Source organism: Nomascus leucogenys, chromosome 14, assembly GCF_006542625.1.
Source record: "Nomascus leucogenys isolate Asia chromosome 14, Asia_NLE_v1, whole genome shotgun sequence".
Taxonomy (NCBI): Eukaryota; Metazoa; Chordata; class Mammalia; order Primates; family Hylobatidae; genus Nomascus; species Nomascus leucogenys.
In genome coordinates this window covers 19,471,293-19,495,979 of record NC_044394.1, presented here as the reverse complement: position 1 = coordinate 19,495,979, position 24,687 = coordinate 19,471,293, and the positions used below count along the sequence as shown (strand labels likewise).

The 24,687-nt window shown below is 39.1% G+C and overlaps 1 protein-coding gene and 1 non-coding gene across 3 annotated transcripts in view; both read right to left on the bottom strand.

Annotated features, from left to right (window-relative positions):
- The window catches only part of EML6 (EMAP like 6), a 211,831-nt gene that overhangs the window by 40,284 nt on the left and 146,860 nt on the right, over window positions 1-24,687 (bottom strand). For both annotated transcript variants that reach the window (XM_030826926.1, XM_030826927.1), the window contains 7 exons: window positions 24,051-24,307; window positions 20,280-20,492; window positions 14,445-14,612; window positions 10,551-10,657; window positions 7,576-7,694; window positions 5,079-5,265; window positions 2,962-3,067 (listed from right to left, as the gene is read on the bottom strand). In XM_030826926.1, the coding sequence (XP_030682786.1) occupies window positions 2,962-3,067; window positions 5,079-5,265; window positions 7,576-7,694; window positions 10,551-10,657; window positions 14,445-14,612; window positions 20,280-20,492; window positions 24,051-24,307 (1,157 nt within the window). The remainder of the gene's footprint in view (window positions 1-2,961; window positions 3,068-5,078; window positions 5,266-7,575; window positions 7,695-10,550; window positions 10,658-14,444; window positions 14,613-20,279; window positions 20,493-24,050; window positions 24,308-24,687) is intronic.
- LOC115838440 lies at window positions 23,919-23,980 on the bottom strand. Its single transcript, XR_004033467.1, has one exon. It is a non-coding gene; the product is annotated as a U7 small nuclear RNA (small nuclear RNA).

The window sequence follows — 24,687 nt, the reverse complement described above, 5'->3', positions numbered from 1 at the left end:
ACTACTTAACCTGTAAGACAAAAAGGTGAATTTCCATAATCAAAAAAACAACACATTTGCTGAAAAATGGGCTCTTTCCCAGTGACTGTTATCTGGGCAATGGAGACTCTATTGTTAAAATACTGAAATACCCTTCTTATGCACAAAACATTTCATATTTGAGAATTTATTTGCCTAAGATGGGAATCAGAAGCAGTTACAGAACCGGGCTCCTCACCTCCTCCAGAGTATCTGATTTCTCTACCCAGGCACTGATCTGAAGGGCTGCCTTGCGGGAAAAAGGTTTCTAAGCTCACTTAATTTCTTGTTCTTTCTTCTATAAAACTAATAAGGCCCAGAGGAAATGTTAGCTATCTGAAATGCAGAGGCCACATTACTGGGTACCAGCTTATTGCTACCAACTCATCTCATAATTAATGTCTTTGATCTGCTAATCTCTTCCTCCAAAGGTGTTTAAATAACACGAGCTAATTATTTTGATTTTAAAAAACAGAAAATTAATCAACTCTATAGAGGAAATAACCAAATGATTAAATTCTATTTATATTACTCTAAATTTCTTGCCACTTTGTTTATATGCTAATACACATATGCACATTCTCATTCGCTATCAGTGATAGATGGTGTTTTGAGTTCAATTTTTTCTTTTATCTTGATACATTGAAATGTGCGTAAAATACAATCTTCATACTTGTCATTTTGAATTACAGCTTTATTATACATCGCCAGATTGTTCGCTAGAATTGAGTCAATTTTTAGTGCTGCCAAATGTATGAATATATTGGATTCCCAATAATGTTGTAAACATTTAGCTGTTGTTATTTATTTTTGCTACTTTAACGGGCATTGTAACACTCTTCTAAAGCATATTAATTACTTAAATATTAAGTATACACGTATGTGTCTGCTAGCAAAATTAATTTTAGGAAAAAGGCAGTTTGGCCACTGAGGAGTGGAACTATGGAGAACAAAAAGCAGAAGGAATTCACCCACATCTTTGAAATACAATCGTATTTGAACTAAAATTACAGTTTCTTTTAGGTTTCATTGCTTTATCAGTGACACATGGCACACCTATTTCAAAACTGCAGTCCATCAAAATTCCGGGAGTTTGGACTTTGTATTCACTGTTTATTGAGTGAATTACTCACTGTGTTATTCAGCTGGCAGGTGGTATGCGGAGTTCTCTCTCCCTTGACACTTATGCCTTCTCCTACCTCACATGTCACCAGTGTAGAGTGTAAACTGTTTAGCCTGGATTTTTACTAATTTAATAATCAACAAAGGCATTGAATAACTTCTAATAATGATACAGCAGCTCAGATTTGTAGAGTAATTTACAGTATGTGAGAACAAGCCTGTTACAAAAACTGAAAACTGCCCCATGTTGCACTGGTCAGGCAATGAAGGTAGTTTTCACCCAAATGTGGTTTATAATGTAAAATTATAGTAGTAATAGGGAAAGGCAAGACAAAGTGCATTAAGCAGAACCTCATTTGTTCATTTAGTCATTCACATTTTTTTTTAGTAGCTTCTATTTGCATAGCAATATGACATGTGCAGGGGTGAGCAGACAGATGGGTTCTATTGCCAAGTAGTTTACTGTGTGTGAAATGCCTGGGAGATGCTGACACAGTAACTTATGTGCCACATGGAGTGCCACAAGAGCAATGGGTGCCATAAGAGCAATGACAACAAAGGGCTAAGGGATGCAGAAAAAAGGACAGGTTATTTCTCCCTGTAAAGTTGGAAGAGAAAACTTCCAGCTTCACCTTAAAGGACAGGAGGACTTGAAAAGACACATGAGAACAGCATGAGCAAAGAACACAGGCAGACGAAGGGCAAGAGTGCATGTAGCCTCCACAGTTAGACAGATGTGAAGGAGCACTAATGGGCTGGTGGGTTAAAAATGCTGCTAAGGAAGGTTAAGGCCAGATCATGGAAGGCCATGGATGTCCCAAGGGCTCCACAATGAGTCAGCCAACCAAGGGAAATCCATGTGGTGGCAATGGTAACTATGCTTTTGGGAGACTCCAGAAGAGGGTAGGATGGACTGAGGAAGTGGGGATAGAATTAGAGACCAGCATGACTACCATGGGATAGATGAGAGAGAGTGAGGGCTTGAACAGGGAGAGGAAGGGACAGGGGAGAACGATCAGGCTTATGGAGTCATGGAATTTAATAATATTACACATGTTATATTTATTAAGCACTTGAATAAAATTTAGAAAAAAATTATAAAATCAGCTTTCTGTAGAAAGTTTAGAATTGTTTTTCTATTGATCTAATTTCTACAGTTGCAATTATTAAAAATTTCTAGGTAGAAATACTTTTAGTGATAGGCCCTCATTCTCAAATGCCAGCTTAAAGAAAACTCACTCTAAAGGAACTTAACTTTCATCAGTTATTTTTTATGATACTGTGTTCAAATTTTAAATTAAGGAGATGAAAACTTCAGTTCTATTTTTTCAATATAAAAGTTACTTCCGAAATACCAATGTTGTAAAAGTGGCCCTCTGCAGAGAATTTGCAGCCTTCTCTCTAGTACTTTGTATTTTCAATCAGAAGTGATGTGCTCCCACTTATTTGGAGAGATGAAATTGATGTTCTGAGTCACTGCCAGACATTTGCGACTAAGTCAACAGCAACAGCTGCTCTGGATTTCAAATTGCTCAAGCAAATTCAGAACACAGTGTGAGCGCTGGGTAATGACTTAGGAGACAGAATATGAGTAAGATGGGAAGGGGTGTGTAATCTAAAGGCCGCGTTTTTTGGTGAGGTATTCCCATGTATGATTCCCAGTCTAAGAGCGGGTAGCTGGCATACAAAGAGCTTGCACTTCAATACAAACAGAACAACTAAGTGGGAGCATGTTTAAATACACAAACACGCACGCGTGCGGGGCATACTCTCTCTCTCTCTCTCAAGGTAGAACCATGTGTCAATGACTCTGGGCCTTACCTGAAAAATCAAGTGCACACACTCCTCTCTGATGTTGTCCTTTCAACAACGACAAACATTTTAGAGTTTGTGTGTCCCACACATGAATAGCAGCATCTCTTCCAACCTTAAATAACAGGATGACTGTTATTAACTACTAATACGTTATACTAACAATGATTTTGTTCCTTAGAGTCCAACACTGCTCAGAAACCAAGATAAACCCATTTGGAGAATAGAGGGACCCTAGGAAATCATCTGCTACAACTCAGTTATTTTTGAGATGAGGAAACTGAGGCACTGTATCTTTAAGAGGCTTGTCCTGGTAATCAGGTAGAGTTCCAATAAGAGCCTAAGCTGATGCCTGGGCCTTTAAGACTAATTCAAATGTCCACTGTGCCTTGTTTTTGTCAGTTACTTCTACCATTCCCTCTCCTGGCCTTCCCAGCTCGACACAAGATTCTGCTTCTCAGTCAAGGAAGTCACTTGTACATTGTCATGACGCTATCCAGAGTTATTTTACCCATTCTCAATTACGCTACCCACCAGAAGAAGGCCTGGCCCCACTTCTCCCCGTGGGAAATAACATTTTCATGGCATAACTATCTTTTAGTAAGGTGGATTATCTTTGCAGGGATACCAGCTTCTATCACACTAATCCCCAACAACAAAGAAAATTATAATAGTAAAGTGGTTTTTCTCACTTGTTATATGTAGTGAGAGGTGGGGGAACCTGTTGGGTGTGATGACTTTAAAAGGAAAAATGGGAGATAAAGCCATAGGCATAATTGAGCAGAATCCAGGCCACTCCTACAGAGGTCTGTGGAGGCCCAGTCTCCTGCAGGTGGCTGCTGGAATACTGTTTGCCACTGGTTTACCTTCCATCAAATACAGTATTGAGTGCAGTATCTCCTCGGGGATTTATGTAAAAAAACCACCTTTGGCTTTTACTTAAAAAAAAGAGGCTATTAAATACACGTGAAAGGAGTACCATCTGTTTATAAGATGGACAAAAAATAAGGGCAAGTGAAAAAGCAAAGCAATGATCAATTACTTGTAAAACCTTATAACATCACCTAACACAATAGGTCTCTAATTTTCAGTTGGAGGGCCAGCAAATTCATGTATAAGCCACTGGTCAGCCCTTACCCTTTGGAGGACTGTAACCCTTTTAAAAAACAATTTAAAAGCTATGGATCCTTTTTCCCCCCAAATACAACTTTTTAAGGGGTTGACTCCCCTCATGTTCTCATTTTCATTTCTAGATTTCATGAACCCCAGGTTATGAACTCTGTCCAAAGGCTTTACCACCTGCATGTCAAGTCTCAGGAAAAGGGCTTGTCTCATGTTAACCTTTGACATTATACCAAGAATGTTTTCTTAGAATTTGCCACTTAGTTAATACCAGTTGAAGTATTATCTGCAATTAAACACTCATTATAAAAACTGAACAAAAGTATAATCTATACATTTAAGGAAAAGATAAAACTAAAAATACTTTTGACAATATTACTCTTTTGCCAGCAAGGTAATACATCTGAGTTTAATAAAGTCTTCAATAAATTAATGATTATTTTTCTCTTTCCACTCCCAAATGATTGTAGAGGGTCCCTGTTTTAGCAGCTTTTTCAATTACAGACTCAATCTAAGGTTTAGGCATTTCAAAAAAAGTTCAGATAAAATTCAAGGTGTTTTTATAAGGCTAAAATATAAAGTAGTCAAAAGTCTTATGGTTTTAAATCCTACAAATATAATTATACTCTAGATGTTATAGTACTTTTAAATGGTTCATTCAATAAGTATTTATTGAGTACCTAGGATATACTAAGCCCTGGGCATACAGTGAGGAAGTATATAAAGCTACTCCTTGACAAAACTTTCACTGTTTTAGTTTTAGCTGGTCCCATTCATAGATTTCATCATTCCAGGACAAGAACTCCTCAGAGGTCTCCCAATAGTGCTAAAATGCTTTGGTTGATTCTCCCATCATCTTGGAAGGATCCAATGATCATTCAATCTTCACCTTCCCATCTCATGTTTATTTCTACCAAGTGTTTCTTGAATTTCTAATATGTAAACTGAATTCAAAAATTAAATTCCCTTTTTGGCTAGGCCCTAGTTTTACAGGAGATAGATACCTGCCCAGTAGCCACATAGTCCTTCACGGGATGGATGGTCAGGCTGAGAATGTCGTCATCGTGCCCCAGGTACAGCCTCTGGGAGTGCTGCTGCCGATTATACACGACAGCAACTGCAGCAATGTGGTAGACTACTTCTCCAGCTTGTGTGTAGAACAGATTGTTTCTACAGTCGTAGCCTCTGTAACTGAAGCACAGGTCCAAGAAATGCACAGTGGTTGAACAAACAGCAAATGCATGGAGCAGGAGGTGTCAGAGGCAAGGTTAACATATTGACGTGAACATGTACAAGTGGAACTCCAGGTGTCACATAGGACAGTAATGTTTAAATGAGGATATGTGGCCGTCTGAGGGCATGAGATGACTCTCAAAAAGGCACATTGGCACTGAGCATTGTAACAGAATCTGTTAGCAGATCCTCAGCTATTGTGTGCGCTTTTTCTTAAAAATGATCATCTGAGAACACATCTGTGATGAGGCGCAGGTATTCCTTTCCCATCTCCCCTCTCATAAATGCCTTCTGCCCACTACAGAAAGCCATTCCTCTCCTCCATCTGGAATCCTACTATGCTGTATTACTCTGGGACACAGACCCTTCTAGGGGCACCAAAACAAAGGAACAATTCAAAATACAAGTATGGATGTTGAAAGAAAACAACTCTAATGACTGGCTAAGGAATCCTGCAAATCAAGCGATTTCCAATTCTTTGCTTTCAACAAAATTGTACAGAGACTTAACGGAATTACCAGCTGAAAGATCATTATTTTTTGTGATATATCAAAATCAAATATGACTTTTTTGGCCTATCATAGGAGTTCGAGGAATTGAATAACATTGCTATAAAATGGCCTCCATTCTTACCTACTTATTTAAGAGAATAAACTTTCTCAGTGCTTACATCTAAACAAAAATGAGAACTGAGAATAGACTCAATATTAAACTTTGTTACATTCTAATAAGTAATATAAATGCACAGATCTTGCAATTGAAAACCAATCCATCATATTAAAATAATTTCCAACAAAATTTTTCTGTGCTTAATAATTATGTCACAATTAGTAATATATTCATGTTGATTTAGTCGACTTTACTAATAATTATAATTCAAATAAATTGTTAATGGAACAGCACTATCTAACAGAAAAATAACATGATCCTCCTAAGTAATTAAAAATTCGTTAGTTGCCACATCAGAAAACAAAGAAAACAAAATTTATTTCAGTAACATTTTAAACCCAAAACACATCTAAGATATTACTATGTCAAAATGTAATCAATATAAAAACTTATGAGATATTTTACATTCCTCTTTTCATAGTAAGTCTTCAAAATTGGTGTGCATTTTACACACGCAGAACATCTTTTTTCATAATAGCCATATTTTAAGTGCTCAGTGGCTGTGTGTGGCTAGTGGATACTGTATTGGGCTGAGTTAGAGTCTTAGGATCACAGAAAATTTTTTTTTCTTGCAGAGGGTATGATACAGTGGCAAACGGCTCTCAAGCATAAAAAGATTATGTTAGGGTAAAATTTTATGGGAAAATTAGAATGGAAATGTGAGCTTAGGTAGAAATATGAATGATGTAAAATATCTTCCTGTTTTAGAAGAACTTGTTCATGTATTTTTTTCCTTTTTGAGACAGGGCCTGTTACCCAGGCTAGAGTGCACTGGCAAGATCACGGCTCACTGCAGCCTAGACCTTCCCAACTCAGGTGATTCTCCAACCTCAACTTCCCTCCTGGGTAGCTGGGACTAGAGATGCAAGCCACCACATCTGGCTAGTTTTTTGTAGAGATGAGATTTCACCATGTCTCGAACTCCTGGGCTCAAGCAATCCACCTGCCGCAGCCTCCCAAAGGGCTGGGATTACAGGTGTGAGCCACTGTGTCTGGCTTCACGTATTTTTTAAGTTGATAATAGTGAGAATGAAATATTCATGGCATTTAGGCTCCTTTGCATCCATTTAAAGGACTGATTTATTCATAATACAGATAGTATCTTTCTCAGCCATTTATACCAACATTAAAAAGTTTTAGTTGTCTACTTAAAATATGCAAGGGTGCATATAATTTTACAAAATTCAAAATTATTTTGGGCACATATGCAGAAAATATGTGAAGAAAATACTGTCCTACGGTGGAGCCAGCAAAACGGAGCAAGGGATTAGGGGAAAGGAGAAAGAGGAAGTGAAGATGGTGATGAGAAAGAAGTGCAGCAGCAATGAGCAGCAGTACCCTTTATGTCATGGAATTACATGAAGTCTGAGAAATCTAGAGACAATCACACTGTGATGGCCACAGAACATCGACGAGGCAACTGGACAGAGAGTCACACTTAAAATAGCAACCACAGGTACAAGTGCACATTGCAGAGAAGAGCTAGCCAAGAGAAGGACGATACTGAGGGGAGGGGATCCCTTAAGCCTGGTGCTAAGGTTGGTGACAGCCAGGCAGAGACAGAGGAACACGCACGGGCGCCCATGACAGGCCACCCACCCGTGTATGAACTGGAGTTTCAAGCTGTCCTCAGGAGCCTTTTCTCGTTTGAGGAAGGGCACTACGTGGTTTTTCTCTTTACTTTGTTGCTTTAGCTGAGGTAGATCTTCTTTGTAAACCTTAAAATACAACAGAAACATCTGGGTGAGATGCCTTTCATCAGGTTCCAACAATGTCAGTATCTTGACATTCTTGTAAAATCTTTAATTGCTTCAATAATATGTCTTTGAAAACTTAAGACATGAGAATGAATATTACTTTTTCCTAACGAACAAAATTAATATGAACTATTTTTTAAATAATTGGGATTTTAAAATAAACTTTCTTGATTTGTTACTGTTTTCTTAATGCCTAGAAAATATATTAGTAAATTTTAAAGGAAATTAAGTATCAGTAAAATATAAATAAAATAGTTTGTTTTATTTCTTCTAAGGCCAGAAATCTCTTACTGATTCTGACATTTGAAAAATGTGGACCTCATGAGTCTTGACAATTTTCTCCTGAAATCCCTCTTTGGAATCACATTCCCTTCACAGCTTCATGCATCTTAACAGATCCAAGATATAGGGTAAAGATCAACCTTGTTCTAACTTGGGACCTAAAACGTGCTGCTGATTGTACCATTTAAACGCACATAAAAACTCATCTTTGTTTACTGTTTATTTATACTTTACTACCAAGAAATGTCCATTTAACAGGTGGAGAATCAAATCCAAGAAATGTCCATTTAACAGGTGGAGAATCAAATCGAATCTAGCAATAATTTCTCATCTTCATCAAGTTTTTAATCAAACCCTTTTAAAAATCATAAAATATAAGGTCCCTGTTTAGGATTTGATCAAAAATCATTTGTAAAAGGTCAGAAGAACTCTCACCACTGTTTTGTCTACTACAGATGCAATTAACCAAGCTTCTAGAATCTAAAGATAATTATCATCTTATTTCATGATGCTTTCATCAGCTCACCAACTATTTACTTTAGAGCAATGAATTCTAGTCTTGATATTTCTATTGTTTAAACAGGTCTCATAACCTCTGTGGGCCTCAAATTCCCATCTGTAAAATTGAGTTAAAAAAATCCCTGTTAAGGAATCACTCAGGAATATGGTGAAAGCATTGGAAAGTGAAATGTCAGGGAGAATATACAGGTTGAGTATTCCTTATTTGAAATGTTTCAGATCAGAAATGTTTTGGATTCAGATTTTTTCAGATCTTGGAATATTTGCATTATACTTACTGGCTGAGCATTCCAAATCCAAAACCAAAATACAAAATGCTCCAATGCACATTTCCTTTGAGCATCATACTGGTACTTACAAAGTTTTGGATTTTGGAGAATTCAGATTTTCACATTAAGGATATTCAAACTGTTTGAGTCGTAGGCATGAATTTTAAGTCTACCTTATCATTCTTTTATTTATTTTTCTTAGGGACAGGGTCTTGCTCTGTTGCCCAGACTGGAGTACAGTGGCATGTAGCCCTCAAACTCCTGGGCTTAGACAATCCTCCCACCTCAGCTTCCTGAGTAGCCGGGACTATAGGCACATGCCCAGCATTTTTTTTTTTTTTTTTTGTAGATACAGAGACCATGTTAACTATGGTGGTCTCAAGCTCCTGGCCTCAAGTGATGCTCCCACCTCGTCCTCCCAAAGCATCCGGATTACAGGAATGAGTCACTGTGCCTAGTCCCTTTTCATTCTTCTACTAGCATCATTTTATTAAACAAACACTTCCCAATTAAAGATTTCTTTTCCTAAATTTTGTATTGTGTTTAAATTTTATTGTCTCCTGATACCAGAGTATAATATTGTTTAGTGTTTGCATAATATTTCCACATTAATAATTTCCTTTCGGGCAAGATCGACTACGTTCAGGGTTGTATGGCCACAGACAATAATCTCTTTTCAAGTCCTTTTTAGTAGTCATATTGCATAATACAATGTGTCAATGCACAGTCAAGATGATTTCATCATGGGGCTGATGCAAACCACTAGACTGCCTTGGTATGAACACAATTTTTCAAACCCTGAATCAATGAATGATGATTATGGGCTGAAAAATATTCCGATTTAGTGCTTATACAGAGGCAAACCAAGTAGTGCATAGAATGTGCACTCTGGAGAGAAGCCTAGGTAAGCATTGTTATCCTAATACTACAAGCAAAGTGGACATGGGCAAGTTACTTAACTTCTTTCAATACATGGTAGCTGCCATAGGCCTATCTCCTAAATCTCTATTGGCAACACTGACAGTTGATGTATCTGAAATTTGAAGTCTTATTCATTCCACATTCATGTACAGAATCTGCTTCACATATCTTTGTTAAGTGACAAGGAAGAAAAAGAGAACCCCTATGGTTATTGCTATAACAAGGTGTTCAGATTCCTCTGAGGGATTGCTTTAACACTCACTGTTTAGTGCTAAAATGATATGTCAACTTCCAAAAAAATTGAAGTCAGCTGATCAGCATTCTAGTAGAGATTAATACACATTTTATTTGAGCTTTAAGTAGATAATTACTTTGATTAAATGGATAATGGTTGCAGTAAGTTAATAGAAAAACCAGGCTAACAAGCTCAAATGCAAACCAGCATGCCTCAAGGGTATCCATCTTTGTAAAGAAAACATATGCTTTCATAATCTGCTAAGAAAGTGAAAAAAGACCTATGGCTTACTTGCACATTTTTCTTCAAAAAAAATATTTTAAAGTTTTAGGTGCTAGGGAGGCAAAAAGCCCAAATACTAGGGGTTCAGTTTTGAAACTTTGCAATTACTTTCCGCTGAAATAAATTTTAATGGTATGATTGGGTAAACGCTTCGGTTTTAACCTACACTTAAAGGCACAAAGTAGACTATTTTTCTTGTTTTTGCCTTAATTCTCCTTGTCTAAGTGCCAGTCATTTTTAGTGCTATGTCCAAATCCAGTAAGATCCCCTTCTGGGGTTACAAATGTTCATTGCTCCCTGCTTACTGACCTGGCGATCATAATTGATTTGAGTTTCTTGCTCAATATCAGAGTCCAATTCGGGCACATCAGATAAATCTGAATCAGATTCTTCACTGTAGGAATCAGCTCCACCTTCTGCAGAGATACAACCCATAAGAAACAAGCAAAAATTCTGAGACTCTGAGCAGGTGAAATTATCTAAACTATTTTTCCTTTTATCCTAGCAAAGTAAATAAAAACTATACCATAGTTTTCATTTAATATAAATTGTTAAAACATCTTTCTTTCATCTTTTGGTTTACTTCAGCCCACCCTTCACTCCTTTCAGGAACATTAACAGACTAGGCCAACTCCCTTCCCCACACCACCCACCAGGCAGACTAAACTCATTTACACTTTTTTTGAGACAGGGTCTGTCTCCCAGGCTGGAGTGCAGTGGCACAATCTCAGCTCACTACAACATCCTCCTCCGGGGCTCAAGCAATCCTCCGACCTCAGCCTCCTGGTAGCTGGGACTACAGAGATGCATACCACCAAGCCCAGTTAATTTTTAAATTTTATTTGTAGGGACAGGGTTTCACCACGTTGCATAGGTTGATCATTTACACATTTCTATTAGATAGCAGAGACCTGGGTTTTAAGCTTTGTTTTGCAAAATGGGCAGGTTTTAAAAAGGGAAAGGCTGGGGCAAAAATAAATCCAACCATTTACTTCAATACAGATCCTCTTTAGCCTTTTAACCATGCCCACCAAGTGTTGGTAACTGTCATGGCCCAAACCACCACAGAACTCTTGTCGACATTTATTCAAATAATTTTTCATTTTATCACCTGGTCATCCCTGCTGACATCAGAGTGGATATAAATGAAGACTACATACATGTCCACTGATTGGAACACATAGGCCCCAACCGTCAACCATTCCTTGAGGCCCATTCCGAAGGCCACTTCCATTTCAAAGGTTACCCTGTCCCCCTGCAGCCTGACTGATTCGGCTTATTTTCTTTCCTAGGCTTGGGAATTTTTCTGCCGTTATTTCCTTGAACATGTTTTCTGCCCATTTCTCTCCCTTCTCTTTTTGGCATGTTGGTAACACATAAGTTGTTGGACCACCATAAGTCTCTAAGCTATCTTTACTCTTTTTCTTTTTGTTTCTCAGATTGGATGGTTTCCAGTAATCTGTCTTTAAATTCACCGTTTCTTTCTTCTGCTTAATCTAGTCTGCTGTTGAACCTCTCTATTGAATTTTTCAGTTCAGTGGCAGTACTCTTCAGAGAAAGTTTTTTTTTTTTTTGAGATGGAGTCATGTTCTGCCACCCAGGCTGGAGTGCAGTGGCACAATCTTGGCTCACTGCAACCTTCACCTCCCGGTTCAAGCAATTCTCCTGCCTCAGCCTCCCCTGTAGCTGGGATTACAGACGTGCTCTACCACGCCTGGCTAATTTTTGTATTTTTAGTAGAGACAGGGCGTTTCACCATGTTGGCCAGGCTGGTGTTCAAACTCCTGACCTCAAGTGATCCACCCGCCTTAGCCTCCCAAAGTGCTGGGATTACAGTCATGAGACAACGTGCTCAGCCCATCCTCAGAGAAAGTATTTTAAAAGTACCAAAATTCATTGAGTACTTTTAAAAAACACCTTCTATCTCTAAAGTTCTCAATTTGTTCTAATATTGCCCTCTTGACCTCAGTGAGGGTATTTATGACTATTATTTTGAATTCCCTGTTGGATAAATCACATATCTCTACTTAACTGGGGTTGCTTTCTGGAGATGTCTTGTTCGTTTATCTGGAATTTCATTTCCTCATTGTCACTGACACTGTGTGTTGGTTTCTGTGCATTAGATTTAAAAAAAAAAAAAAAAAAAAACCCCTCCCTATCTTGTCAGACTGGCCTTGTATAGGAGAAGGATCTCACCAATCTGACTGGCCGATGATTTTAAGGTGCCTCTCAAATCTCTGTGTTTGTCCAGACTATTGTCTGTCTTGGTGGCCCCTAGAGCTTAAGATGTGCCATGTCCTGTTGGTACCACAAGACTGTAAAGGGGGGAAGACATCAGACTCTTTTGATGTAGCTAGAAGGGTTGGAGGGTGGGCTATGTGTTTCAATTCCTTCTATCTTCACAGTGAAGCTGAGCACAGTCATTTACCGCTCACTTTTTCTGCACTAAGCCAGGTATAGAATCTGTGACAAATGCCTGTACTCACATTTAGGCTGTACCCTCTGATCCTGCGGAGATAACTCGTGAAGTGGGCCCATTGTACCTCTACCTCTTCATTTTCTGTGGTTTAAGTCCACTCACGAATCTGAAGCCCCATCAATTTCCAGAGCTAGTTCATTAAGGAGACAGGTGGGAGCTATAGAAAGTGTGGCACTTGGTGTATGACCAAACTTTTTCCAGGAAGTATGGGTAGGCTTAGATTTATCACTGGTGTGAGCCAGAGCAAAGGCTCATGAAGTGCTGAGCTCTGGCTGCTGGAAGGCTATTATATGTTTGCCCTGTTAGCTCCTTGATGGAAGTCATTTGATGGCAGGCCATCAAGTAGCATTGGAAGTGTGTGCTGTAAGCCCCTTTTGGAGAAAAAAACGGGAGCTGCACATTCCCAACTTTTTTCTGCACTGCTCCAAGGGGATGTAGCTCCTGTAAGTGTTTATAAACCCAATTAAGACCACATCTTTGTTCTGTGATATAGGAAGACTGGAATATTCCTAGTCCCTTCTGCTCCCAGAGCAAAGAGGTTTAGGATGGAGTCCTCTGGAAGGTAGCTGTAAAAGTTGGGCATTCAACACATGGCATAAACCCCATCTGGGGAGAAATGAGGAGCTGCATTCTTAGAGCACCTTCTCGTCACCACTCCTAAGAGAAGAAGCCGCTGGAAGTGCCTACAAGTCCATACAAAACTACCACCTTTCTCTATGGCCTAGACAGACATTCACATACTTTGCCCCCTCTGCTCCCAGAAGTGGGAGGTTTAGGATGCATTTCCTTGAGTGGAGGCTATAAAAGTTGGGGAGCTCAATGTGTGGACAAACTCCTTCCAGAGGATATTATTAGATCTGGTGTTACTGCTGGGATGAGTCATGGGAGGAGGCTCAGAGGTCTGTTTCTTAGGCTGCCAGCTGGGCTAATGTGTGTCTGCCCCTCTAAAATCCCTGTTGCATATTGGTTAGAAGCTAGGCTGCCAAGTAGCCTCCGGAAATGTGTCATAAGCCCCTTCTAGGTAGAAACTGGGCTGCATTTTTTAAGCCCCTTCTCAGAACTGCTCCAGGGAATGAAGCCCCTGGAAGGCTCGAGCACTTGTATCAAACCGAGTCTTCTTTCCCATGGTCTGGAGACTCCCAAATGTCTAATGCCCTCTACTCCCAGAGTTGGTGAATTAAGAGCCAGTCCATGGGGAACCTAGAGTTAGGGCACTATGTGTGAGGTCCAAACCCTTCTCTCCACAGGGAGAGGCTGGGTGGTGGGAATTCCTGTCCTGATTTCAGGAAGCAGTGCTCAGGGCAGGGTTCCCGCCAGAGTGTGCCTCAGTTTTTCCTACCTACCCAATGTGGATGTTTTCTCAGTTGCCTGGCGGGTAGGAGTTTCTCAACTTGGATGCCTTTCTCTCAGAGAGAATGGACCTGCGAATCAACGTGTATTTGGTGTCCGTGAGGGAGCGTCAGGAGCTTCCTATTCTGACATTGCAGATGTCATGTTGCTGACGTCCTGCTCAACTTGCATTTGGTATAGCAACTTCCTTTGAAGAAAATTATCCAACTCACCCATATTAATCTTTAAAGTTTTTTCTTATCTTAAAATTTTAAGATTACAGGAATCAATTTTCCAAAATCGCTTAAACCCTTTACCTACAGAACACGTCAGACCATTCTTTGAAACGCCTATTGAAAAATAAAATGATGTTAAGAAATTATTGCTGGGTTTACCTTGAGGTGCAGTTTCCAGCATGCCATTGCTGACACCTTCTGGAATAAACCTCCACTGGAAAACTGAGTGATCAGCCCCTCCTGTGCTCAACACCCACTGAAAGTCATGGGACCAGCGGACGTTTGTGACATGTGCAGAATGGCCCACATACTTTCTAAATTTGGCTCCTGAAAGAATATTTTTTGAGAGGATTAGTTATGAAAAAAGAAGAGTTCATTAGTTTAAAACAACCCCCCTCCTGTTCACGGTGAGGAGTAAAATCTTTAAATATATCTGAAAATGATGTTCCATATTACATACTGTAACAAATAACCAAATGCTTCAAAAGATATCTCAATTATTCCAGTATGCAGTAAGCTAAAAATAGGTCTTAAAATTTAAGCCCTGTGGCTAAAGACACATCTGAACCTGTTCCAAATAATGCCTACTGCTTCACTGATTCTGAAAATAAATGATAGAGAATGAATATCTTACACATTCTTATTTAAATGCAAGATAAGACAGACAATCCTGTGCAACAGGGAAACAGAAAACAATTCTATGGAAATAAAATTATTGTTTGGAGTCACGTAGAAAGAGTTTGGAGAATCATTTTTTCCTCCTTAAATGGGTTGCTTTACTCAGTGAACACTAACCCCAGGTAGTGAGTGCAATAGGAAAAGCTACTTGAAGTGATATCTGTGGTTGAACTACAGCAGTAAAGCCTTCAGCATATGCTCAGTACACAGCAGCATCAAGGCACTTGAGTAATAAGCACAGTCCATCTTACATGGAGGCCTAGAACCCCAAAGTCCATGGGAGATTTGAGGAGGTCAAATACCCCAACCTCTCTTCAAAAACATTTCTATTTCTTACAGTTTCTCTAAATGAAATCCCTTTTATTAGGGTTGGGGGAGGCCATCTGTTCAACTATCACGTTTAAATTTCAAATGTCCACTGGAGGGGCAATGATTTGTAAGAAGGTGAAAATTACTGCTACATGTCATGCTCATACAGTTTTTGAGAGCATGCTCTGACCAGATAAGCCCCATTATATCAGGGGCTCTGAGAAAAATTAGGGGAATTCTGCTGCAGAAGGGAAAGGAAGCATTGGGTCTCAAAAGCAAACTTGCCTACTTCAAAGAGTTACCTAAATCAGTTTCGTAATGAAGTCAAACTGGCTCCAACTAAGGTCAGTTGGAAATGTTGGCTCATGATTGAGTAATTGGGGAGCAGGGTATGCTCTTCCCATCTCTCTCTAGATCTTAAAGTGTTGGCCTCTTCTTTGCTTCCTTGACCTTTATACCTTCCTCACAGATCAATTAGCCTATCTCTTTGTAGAGGTTTAAAAATATGTCCACAAATTCTCTGATACAAAATGAACAGAATATGGCAAAAGTGAAGGTGACATCTAAGAGGAGGTTATAAAAGGTACTGCAGATTCTTCCTTGCTGTCTTTCTTGGATCTCTAAATGCCACGTCATAAGCACACTGGAGCAATCTATGGAGAGGCTCACATAGCAGGAACTGAGGCCTCCTGCCAAGAGCCACATGAGTGAGCCATCTTGGAAGAACTGAATCCTCTGGCCTCAGTCTAGCCTTCACATGACTGCAACCTCACGAGAGAACCTGAACTAGAATCACCCAGCTAAGCTTCTTGGGAATCCTTGACTCCCAGAAACCATGATATAATAAATGTTTGTGCATTTACACTTTTAAGTTTGGAGAATAATTTGTTATGCAGCAATAGATAATTAATATAGCCGTTGTAAGCTGGAACTAGAACCTGCAAAAGCATTAGTGTCATTAATACTTAGGCCTTATCTCTCTGATCTTTTCTTTCTGCCCTATCTCCACCCTCACTCACTCTGCTCTGGGTACACTGGTCTCTTTGCTATTCCCCAAACATGCTAGGCATTCTCTGCTTCTAGGCCTTTGCTGTTTCCTCTGTCTGAAGTGCTCTCTCCCTAGATATCTGAATGGCTGGATCCTTCATTCTCCTTCAGGTTCTAAGTCAAATGAAACCACAATAGCAAGCCCCTCTTTGACCAACTTATTTAGAACACTGCACCGCCCAACTCCAGCATTCTCTGCTCCCACTGTTTACTTTATTTTTCTTCACAGCACTTCTCACAATCAGATATGTTTATATTTTCCTGTATATTAACTATGGACCTTCAGTAAAACAAAAGCTCCATGAGGGCAGGGATTTGTGCTTGTTTTCATCACTGGCCTATCTCCATCCCCTAGAACAGCATTTAACAAACACTTCTTGAATAAATGAAGGGCACACCTGTCTCTGAAAAGGCTTTCCTTGGGACACTGAATGACTCCACCAGACCTCCCTTTGTCCTCTGCACCACAGGAGGCCTCAGGCCTCAGCCTCATCTCTTCTCTATCAACCTCCTCCCCCCCATGGCTTTAAAGTGCTGTCAATGTGACTGCCAAGTGCTCATCTCCAGCCCGGAAGTATCCCTGGAGCACTGACAGCTCTGTGCCATGTCCACCTGGATGCCCAATACGGGCCCCTAACTTACAACAAGGAAAACAGATCGAGACATTCCCCTTCCCCTTATGTGCACTCCCAGAGACAAACATCTTTTTTCTCATTTTCCCAGCTCTGTAAATGCAGCCACTACTCACCTCACTGCTCAAGTCCCAAACTTAGAAGTCATCCTTGATTACTTTCTTCTCCTCTACTCTCATATCCAATCCATCTGTAAGACTGTCCGCTCTGCCTTGAAACTGTTTCCTAAGCCCGACCACCTCCCTGTATCTCTTCCCAATATCTTTGTCCAAGCCACATCATCTCTTACCTGGACTCCTGCAATAACTTCTCTACTTGAAACCTCCCTTTTCCTAACCATTCCACAAAATATCAAAACAGTCTTAAAAACTTAGATTGATCACATCACTCCATGTAAAACCGTCCATTGTTTTTCATTGCACTTAGAAGACAACTCTGATTTCTAGTAGTGGCCAGGGGGCCCTTTACGACACAGCTCTGTCACCCTCTCATGCAATGTCACAGTACACAACTCTTCCCCTCATGCACTAAGTTCTAGCCACACTGGCCTTCCTGTCCCTGCACTGCATCAAGCTTATCCATGACATATGGAAGGCCAGCACTGGCCCCTCCAAGACCTAAGATCCAAGATTTCCACAACTCAAGTCTTAATATTCAGGACACTCATCATGGGAGGTGGCTGTTCAAGCTGTCCATAAGCCATGTGTCATAAAATGTACAACACAAGTCCATTTGCTATGAGGACGTGGATACTTTTGTGGGTTGCTGAGGTGTAACGCAAAGGAGGAACGGAACGGGTGCACCAGGTGGAACATGGAGAGCCTCTGAGTCTCCCGTTGGAGTAGGGGTGAGTACCAAGGCTATTAGGACATGGCAAATGTCATTGAGCAAGGCCTTGGATTTTACCTCATTTCAGTTTCTGTGTGGCGATGGTCAAACAGGATATAGTCTAAGTGGTATCACGGAAAGCTGTCAGTATTGATCCTAATTATTTTAAGATGTGAAAACTGTCAAAATGAGAAAAACAAATTGGTTTGGCTATGTAAACATAGTACAGTAGCAGTCATTTTCATTAACTGCAGAACACTTTTGCCTAATTACTGTGCAACTGAATATTATACACACTTAATTGCAAACATGTCAAATTAACTTGGTTGTGAGTTTTTAAAAATCACAATGGAAAACAATAATGTTTGCTCATTTCCCTCAACTGCTTGTGGTCATCAGCACCTGCTCATATGTGGCTGTTTACAGGTTCAAAATGTACGGGGAATACTTGTAGCTTGTCACCTAAATTACAGACAGACACATTCCACCAACTGCTAGTACTCCCATCAACAATTCCCACTCTTTTATTCACTTCCCCACCAGTAGTTTTGGCACAAAAAGGACACAAAAGCCTGAATGTCTCAGAGGCAAATTACAAGATGTGTAAGTCATGTGTCATGAAAAGTAGAACACAAGTCCATTTGCTATGAGGACATGGATATTTTTGTGGGTTGCTGAGGTGGGTTTTGCTACTCTCACCATACTGTCATCTGGCTGCCCATCTCTCCTCATTCATGCAGATGCCCTCTGTATGCCATTATCCAAAGAGCTCTTTTTGATGTAACGGTGACTCATTTTGACAGCACTACTCACCCTCTGTAATACAGTTTGCATATGTGTCCCTGCTCAAACCTCATGTTGAATTGTAATCTCCAGAATTAGAGGGGCGGCCTGGTAGAAGGTAACTGGATTATGGGGGTGAATTTCTCATGAGTGGGTTAGCATCATTCTCTTGGTGCTGTCCTAAAAGTGAACAAATTTTCATGAGATCTGCTTGTTCAAAAGTGTAGGAACCCTGCCCTAGCTCTCTCTTGCTCCTGCTCTGGCCATGTGACATGCCTTCTCCCCCTCACCTTCTGCCATGATTGTAAGTTTCCTCAGCACCACCCCCCCACCCAGATGCCAAGCAAACGCCAGCATCATGCTTCCTGTGTAGCCTACAAAACCATGAGCCAATTAAACCTCTATTCTTTATAAATTACCAAGCCTCAGGTACTTCTTTACAGCAATGTAAGAACAGACTAACACACGCTTTCTGTTCTAATAATAGATCCACATTTCCATTGCTATTTTCCAGACCCAAGCACACCTTACAAGACTTGGGATGTATATCAATTATCATTGAGTTATGTTTATTCCCAAGTTCTGACACTGGAGACCAGTAGTGTTGCCACCGACCCCAATGTTGTTTCTTCTCAATTCTGAATTCCCAGGTACTTTCTTGGAGGCCTAACTTACCCCCTGCAAGTATACTACTCAATCTAACAAGATATGCCCTATGGCCTATTACTCAAAGGGCTCTTGTGGGGAAAAAGAAGAGTACGAATTGGGCATGTTGAGGTAATTCTATGCCTTGCACGTTTTAAATGGATGGTCATTTTGTGATGTTTCAGTGATGGTGTCTTGTTATGCATTTTATGTTCCATTTGTACCATAATTGTCACTGCTTCAAAACTGCCAGTTAGCTGAAAATGACTTTCTGATTGCATTTTTCAATCCTTTTCCTTGCTTAGTCTAAAAATTGTTCAAGTGAAAGAGTTTTCAGGCAGTAGCATGTCCCTGTTGATTACTTTTCTAAGATCAGATTTTCAGGCAAAGTTGAGGAGTCTCAGAAGAGCCTAAATATGGGCTTTGCCTAAACTTGCAAAGGAAGAAGAGGTCATTACATGGTTAATTCATCACCTTCTACAATGCTTGAGTGTGCCACATAACTGAAGTCAAACAATTTTAACAAAACAAAACAACAAAACCTGAGGGCAAAGAGGGTTGTTTTGAATCAAACTTCTCTCAAAAATTTCACCAGTTATGTAAATCTAGTTTGCAGAATTACTGCTATGATGAGAGGTCCATGAACTATTATCACAACCATGATCAGATTTTAATTATGTCTGAAAGGATTTCCTTTGCTTTTCCATGTATAAGCACAATAGCTCTGAATCATAAAAGAATTTTAGTTACAACATTTTAACGGACTATATGTAAACTATGAGTATTTACATAAATATGACTTGTTTGAAATGTGAAAAAAAAGCTTACAAATCACAATATGGTAATAACTCTATTAGTAAATTCTTTCTTAAATTTGCAAAACCACATATCTTAAGATGTCAAAAAGAGAAGACATCAACACATTCTATTTAAAATTGTTGAAGAGTAAATATTAATATACAAGATAAAATAAACAGTGTATTGGAATAGACACCAGGAAGATCCGCCTTAATCATACTGTATACAGTTTAGAGTAAATCTTTATGCAATGAAACATCTCTTTTGGCCTTACCTCTCTTGAGACAAGGAAATTTAAACAATTTAACCAGTCCAAAATCATCTCCAGACACCAGCACTGAGCTGTTGTAATTCGCATCCACTGAGTTGATGTCAGTAACCTCAGTGTATTTGGGCCAAATTCCACTCACTTCAGGGCCTTTCACGCATGTCCAGGAGGCCCAAGGAATCCCTTTAATTTCTTCTTTACTTGTTAAAGGCTTCCCAGCTGAAAATAATCAATATTATTACATGTAAATAAAAAGTTTATTCTAATTTATTCATTTTTTATAAAGATCTGAAACCTTAAGAAAACTTTTGCAAATAAAGAAAACTATGTATTTTAATCTCTTTATCCCATTTGTGATTTTTTTCTTTTTTGCATGGTTTAAAGAAAGCCCACACTCAAAACTCAGACATAAAAAGAAAATGAAAAAAAAAAAAATAGGGGGGGGGGGGGGGGGGGGGGGGGGGGGGGGGGGGGGGGGGAGATGGATGCATCACTGGTGAAGAAAATCCGTCAAAAAAAAAAAAAAAAAAAAAAAAAAAAAAACAGAAAAAAAGAAAATGATGAAATATTCAGGTGATGCATCCCTAAATATCCCGACTTGATCACTACGCATACTATGAATGTCACAAAATTTCACATGTACCCAATAGACACACGAATGTATCAAAAAACTTAAAAAGAAAATTACCATACTAAATGTAATGTCTCAAGCTACTAACAATTACTTAATTACCTTGATACAGATGGTATTATGCTTTGTATTATTAATGAAATGACTTTTATCATGTATTATCATATTTAGTCACCAACGCTTTGCCAGGTTTTAAAAACTTTGGCTAAGTTCATCCTCAACTTCTATTTTTCATAATTTAAGGAGGCTCAGAAGTGATGTCTTTAAAATTCAGGCTCAGTAGATTAATGAAAAAAAATTAGTGAATATTATTTAAATTTATAAGTATTAGGGACTGAAAATCTACAAGATTATGATGAAATAAAATGTAATTCACTGGGGAAAATAATCCTGACCATCGTGCTGGGTATATTCCCAAATGGGGATGGCCCACTACCCAGTTCCCACCACAGCAGGTCAGGGATGTTCCCCAGAGAGCACACGAAGAAGGAAACAAACATACATTTGGGAAAGTGCTTAACCACACACGATTTTAAAATTCAAAATCAAGACAATCAAGCTTATTACCTAATTTCTCTCTCAAAATAAGTATTTTCAAAACAAAGAATTGGTGAGAATAAATGCCCTTATATAATACGGGTGCATTATCAAATTGGCACCTTAAAATTCTAGACTGTAACACAGCATTACATAAAACTTCATTAAAGAGACAACAAAATAAAAACGTTTTTAGTTGGAACACAGTCTTTGACCTAGTGTTCTTGCCTTGGAGAATACAGTCCTAGGAAGCAACTCAGGAGAGAAAATTCTACCAGTACAAGGGCATTTGGAATTCCAACAGCTGGACCAACAAAGAAACTAGAAATAAGCTCAAATACCCAATAATAAGAGAGTGATGAAGTAAATTATGATGCCACCCCTAAACAGGATGGTATTTTGTTATTGCAAATGATAAACATGTGTTTAATATTTTTTCACATAGAAAAATATATAAAATAATGTCAAGCAAAGAAAACAAAGAAATACATATCTCAGCAATGGTGCACTGAAGAATTTGATAAGGCAGAGTCTTATTTATGACATTTATTTTAGCATTATACAAACTAAATGTTAATAAATGAGTATTATGTAAGTCAGATGAACCTCTTATAAAAGTTATGGTGGGGTCACAAAAACAGCATTTAGAAAAACCCAATGGGCACATTTCACCAAATAACCAATAAGAGATTCCAATTATGAAGAACACAGATCTGGGACTAAAACAATAAAAGTAAATAAGGACTATGATCCTCAAATCTTTGAAGACTTAAACCTTGAAATGTTGTGTTGGAGTTCTAAGCTGATTTCAGAGTTTCTAATACTCCCAGGGCCATTTTTTCTAACATTTCAAGACTATTCTTTTCTATTCTGGCAGAAACCAGTTTTCCTAATGATAATGTAGCCGACTGTCCCTGGGTATCTGTGTCACGACAGGAGTATTATTGCCCGACAAGCTGAAACCCACAGATGATACCTCCAGTTCATTTTCATTCATTTCTAACCCTACTGCAGAACTGTGTGTGCAAGGCACTGACAGAAGCATTATGACTATTTTGCATTATCACCATTTAGTCAACTTTTTAGGTACATATTAATGAACAATGAAATGGGCAAAGAGCAGGAAGAAAGAAGAAATAACAGATAAAGCAAAAGACTTAGATAATGAACTAAACAGGTCGTGAACATCCAAATACTCGAAAGTTGGTTCTACAATTGTTTCAGATTTCCCTACTTTAAAAAACTGTGAAATACTTCGAGCATACAGAAAATTATACAGACTACTATAGTGTACAAGTGTTGCACCACACAGTTTCAACAAATCCTAACATTGTGACTTTATCACAGAATTTTAAAGAAAATGTTTCAGAGTTAAAATCCATTGGACTGTTTTCCTAAATTTATTATTTATTTATTTTGAGATGGAGTCTCGCTTTGTCACACAGGCTGGAGTGCAGTGGTGCTATCTCAGCTCGCTGCAACCTCCACCTCCTGGGTTCAAGCAATTCTGCCACCTTAGCCTCCCAAGTAGCTGGAATTACAGGTGCCCACCACCACGCCTGGCAGATTTTTTTTGTATTTTTAGCAGAGATGGGGCTTCACCATATTGGCCAGGTTGATTTTGAACTCCTGACCTCAAGTGATCCACCCGCCTCAGTCTCCAAAAGTGCTAGGACTATAGGCATGAGCCACCATGCCTGGCCTCATTGGGTTATTCTTTCCAAGATCATCTCTGCTTCTCAGCGGTAACTGACACCCTGAATGAGGTGTTTATCATTCCCATGCATTGTTAAAACATTTACTACATATGTATATGGTCATAAATAATACAGAATTTTTTCATGTGCTAAAAGTTTATATAAATGACCATATACTGTATATATCATTCTACAACTTTCTTTTGTCTGCTCAGCATATTTTTGAAATCTATCCATACTGATGCAAGTAGCTCTAGTTTAATGTTTTCAAGTTCTTTAAAGTATTCCGTTATATGACTACACCACATTTAACTCTCCTCATGCTGATAAACATTTAGGCATTGTGTCATAAACATCCTTGTGCACACGCCTTGGTGCATGTTCTCACCAGCAGTATGTGTGGTTTCCATTTCCCCTCTTATCGCCATCAGACTTTTGCCAGTCTAAATAATGTAAAATGGTACTTTACTGTTGTTTTAATTGTCATTTCTCTGATTCCTAGTCTTTTATTGGTCATTTGAGATTTGCCTATTTTTCTAGTGGTTTTTTTTCCTTGCTCTTATCCCTAGGCATTCTTTATATATTCTAGATGTATATCTTTCGTCCATTATAACAATGGCAAGAATTGATGCCTAGTCTATGCCTTGTCTTTAAATTTCATTCATGGTTTCCCTTGCTGTGCAGTAATTTTTAGTTTAACATGTTCCAACTCATACCTTTCCTTTGAATGTCTGTTATTTGGGATCTTGTGACAGAAAACATTCCTTGCCCTGAGGTTGGGGGGGCTCTCCGGCAAAAACCAGAAAACCTGCTGTACAAATTCTATAAGAGCCATGACACTTGTCCTGTATTTCCTTCACCTGCTTCAAAATTTTGCTTTCCAGAAACATCCAAGGCCTCCACATGACTTACATGGCATTTTGTAGAACAATCGTTCTCCCGCACCGTCATTAGTTTGTAAGTATTTACTATCCAAGGACCAGTCAATGTGTGTGATGAAACTAAGGGACTTGCTGCATTCTCCAATTTTCTTATACCTCTGGGCAACAGCATAGACATCTACTGGGCCATCATTGGATCCCACTGCAAGGTAAGAACCATCTGGAGAAAATTTCATTTCATGAATGACTTCTTTTCGATCTTTGATGTGAACTACTTCTGTCATATCTCTGTAAGAATAAAAAGCAAAATGATAAGCAGCAATTCTACAAATAGAAAATCCAAGTTTTAAAATGTATGTGTCAGAAAAAGAAGTGTGTTGAAAGAGAACCAAACCTGCAGGAATTAAAGGACTAACTTTTGAGGAAATATATAAAATGGTATTATTTAAAATTTATGGCATTGGCCGGGCGCGGTGGCTTACGCCTGTAATCGCAGCACTTTGGGAGGCCAAGGCGGGCAGATCACGAGGTCAGGAGATTGAGACCATCCTGGCTAACCTGGTGAAACCCCGTCTCTATGAAAAATACAAAAAATTAGCTGGGCATGGTGGCAGGCGCCTGTAGTCCCAGCTACTCAGGAGGCTGAGGCAGGAGAATGGCGTGAACCT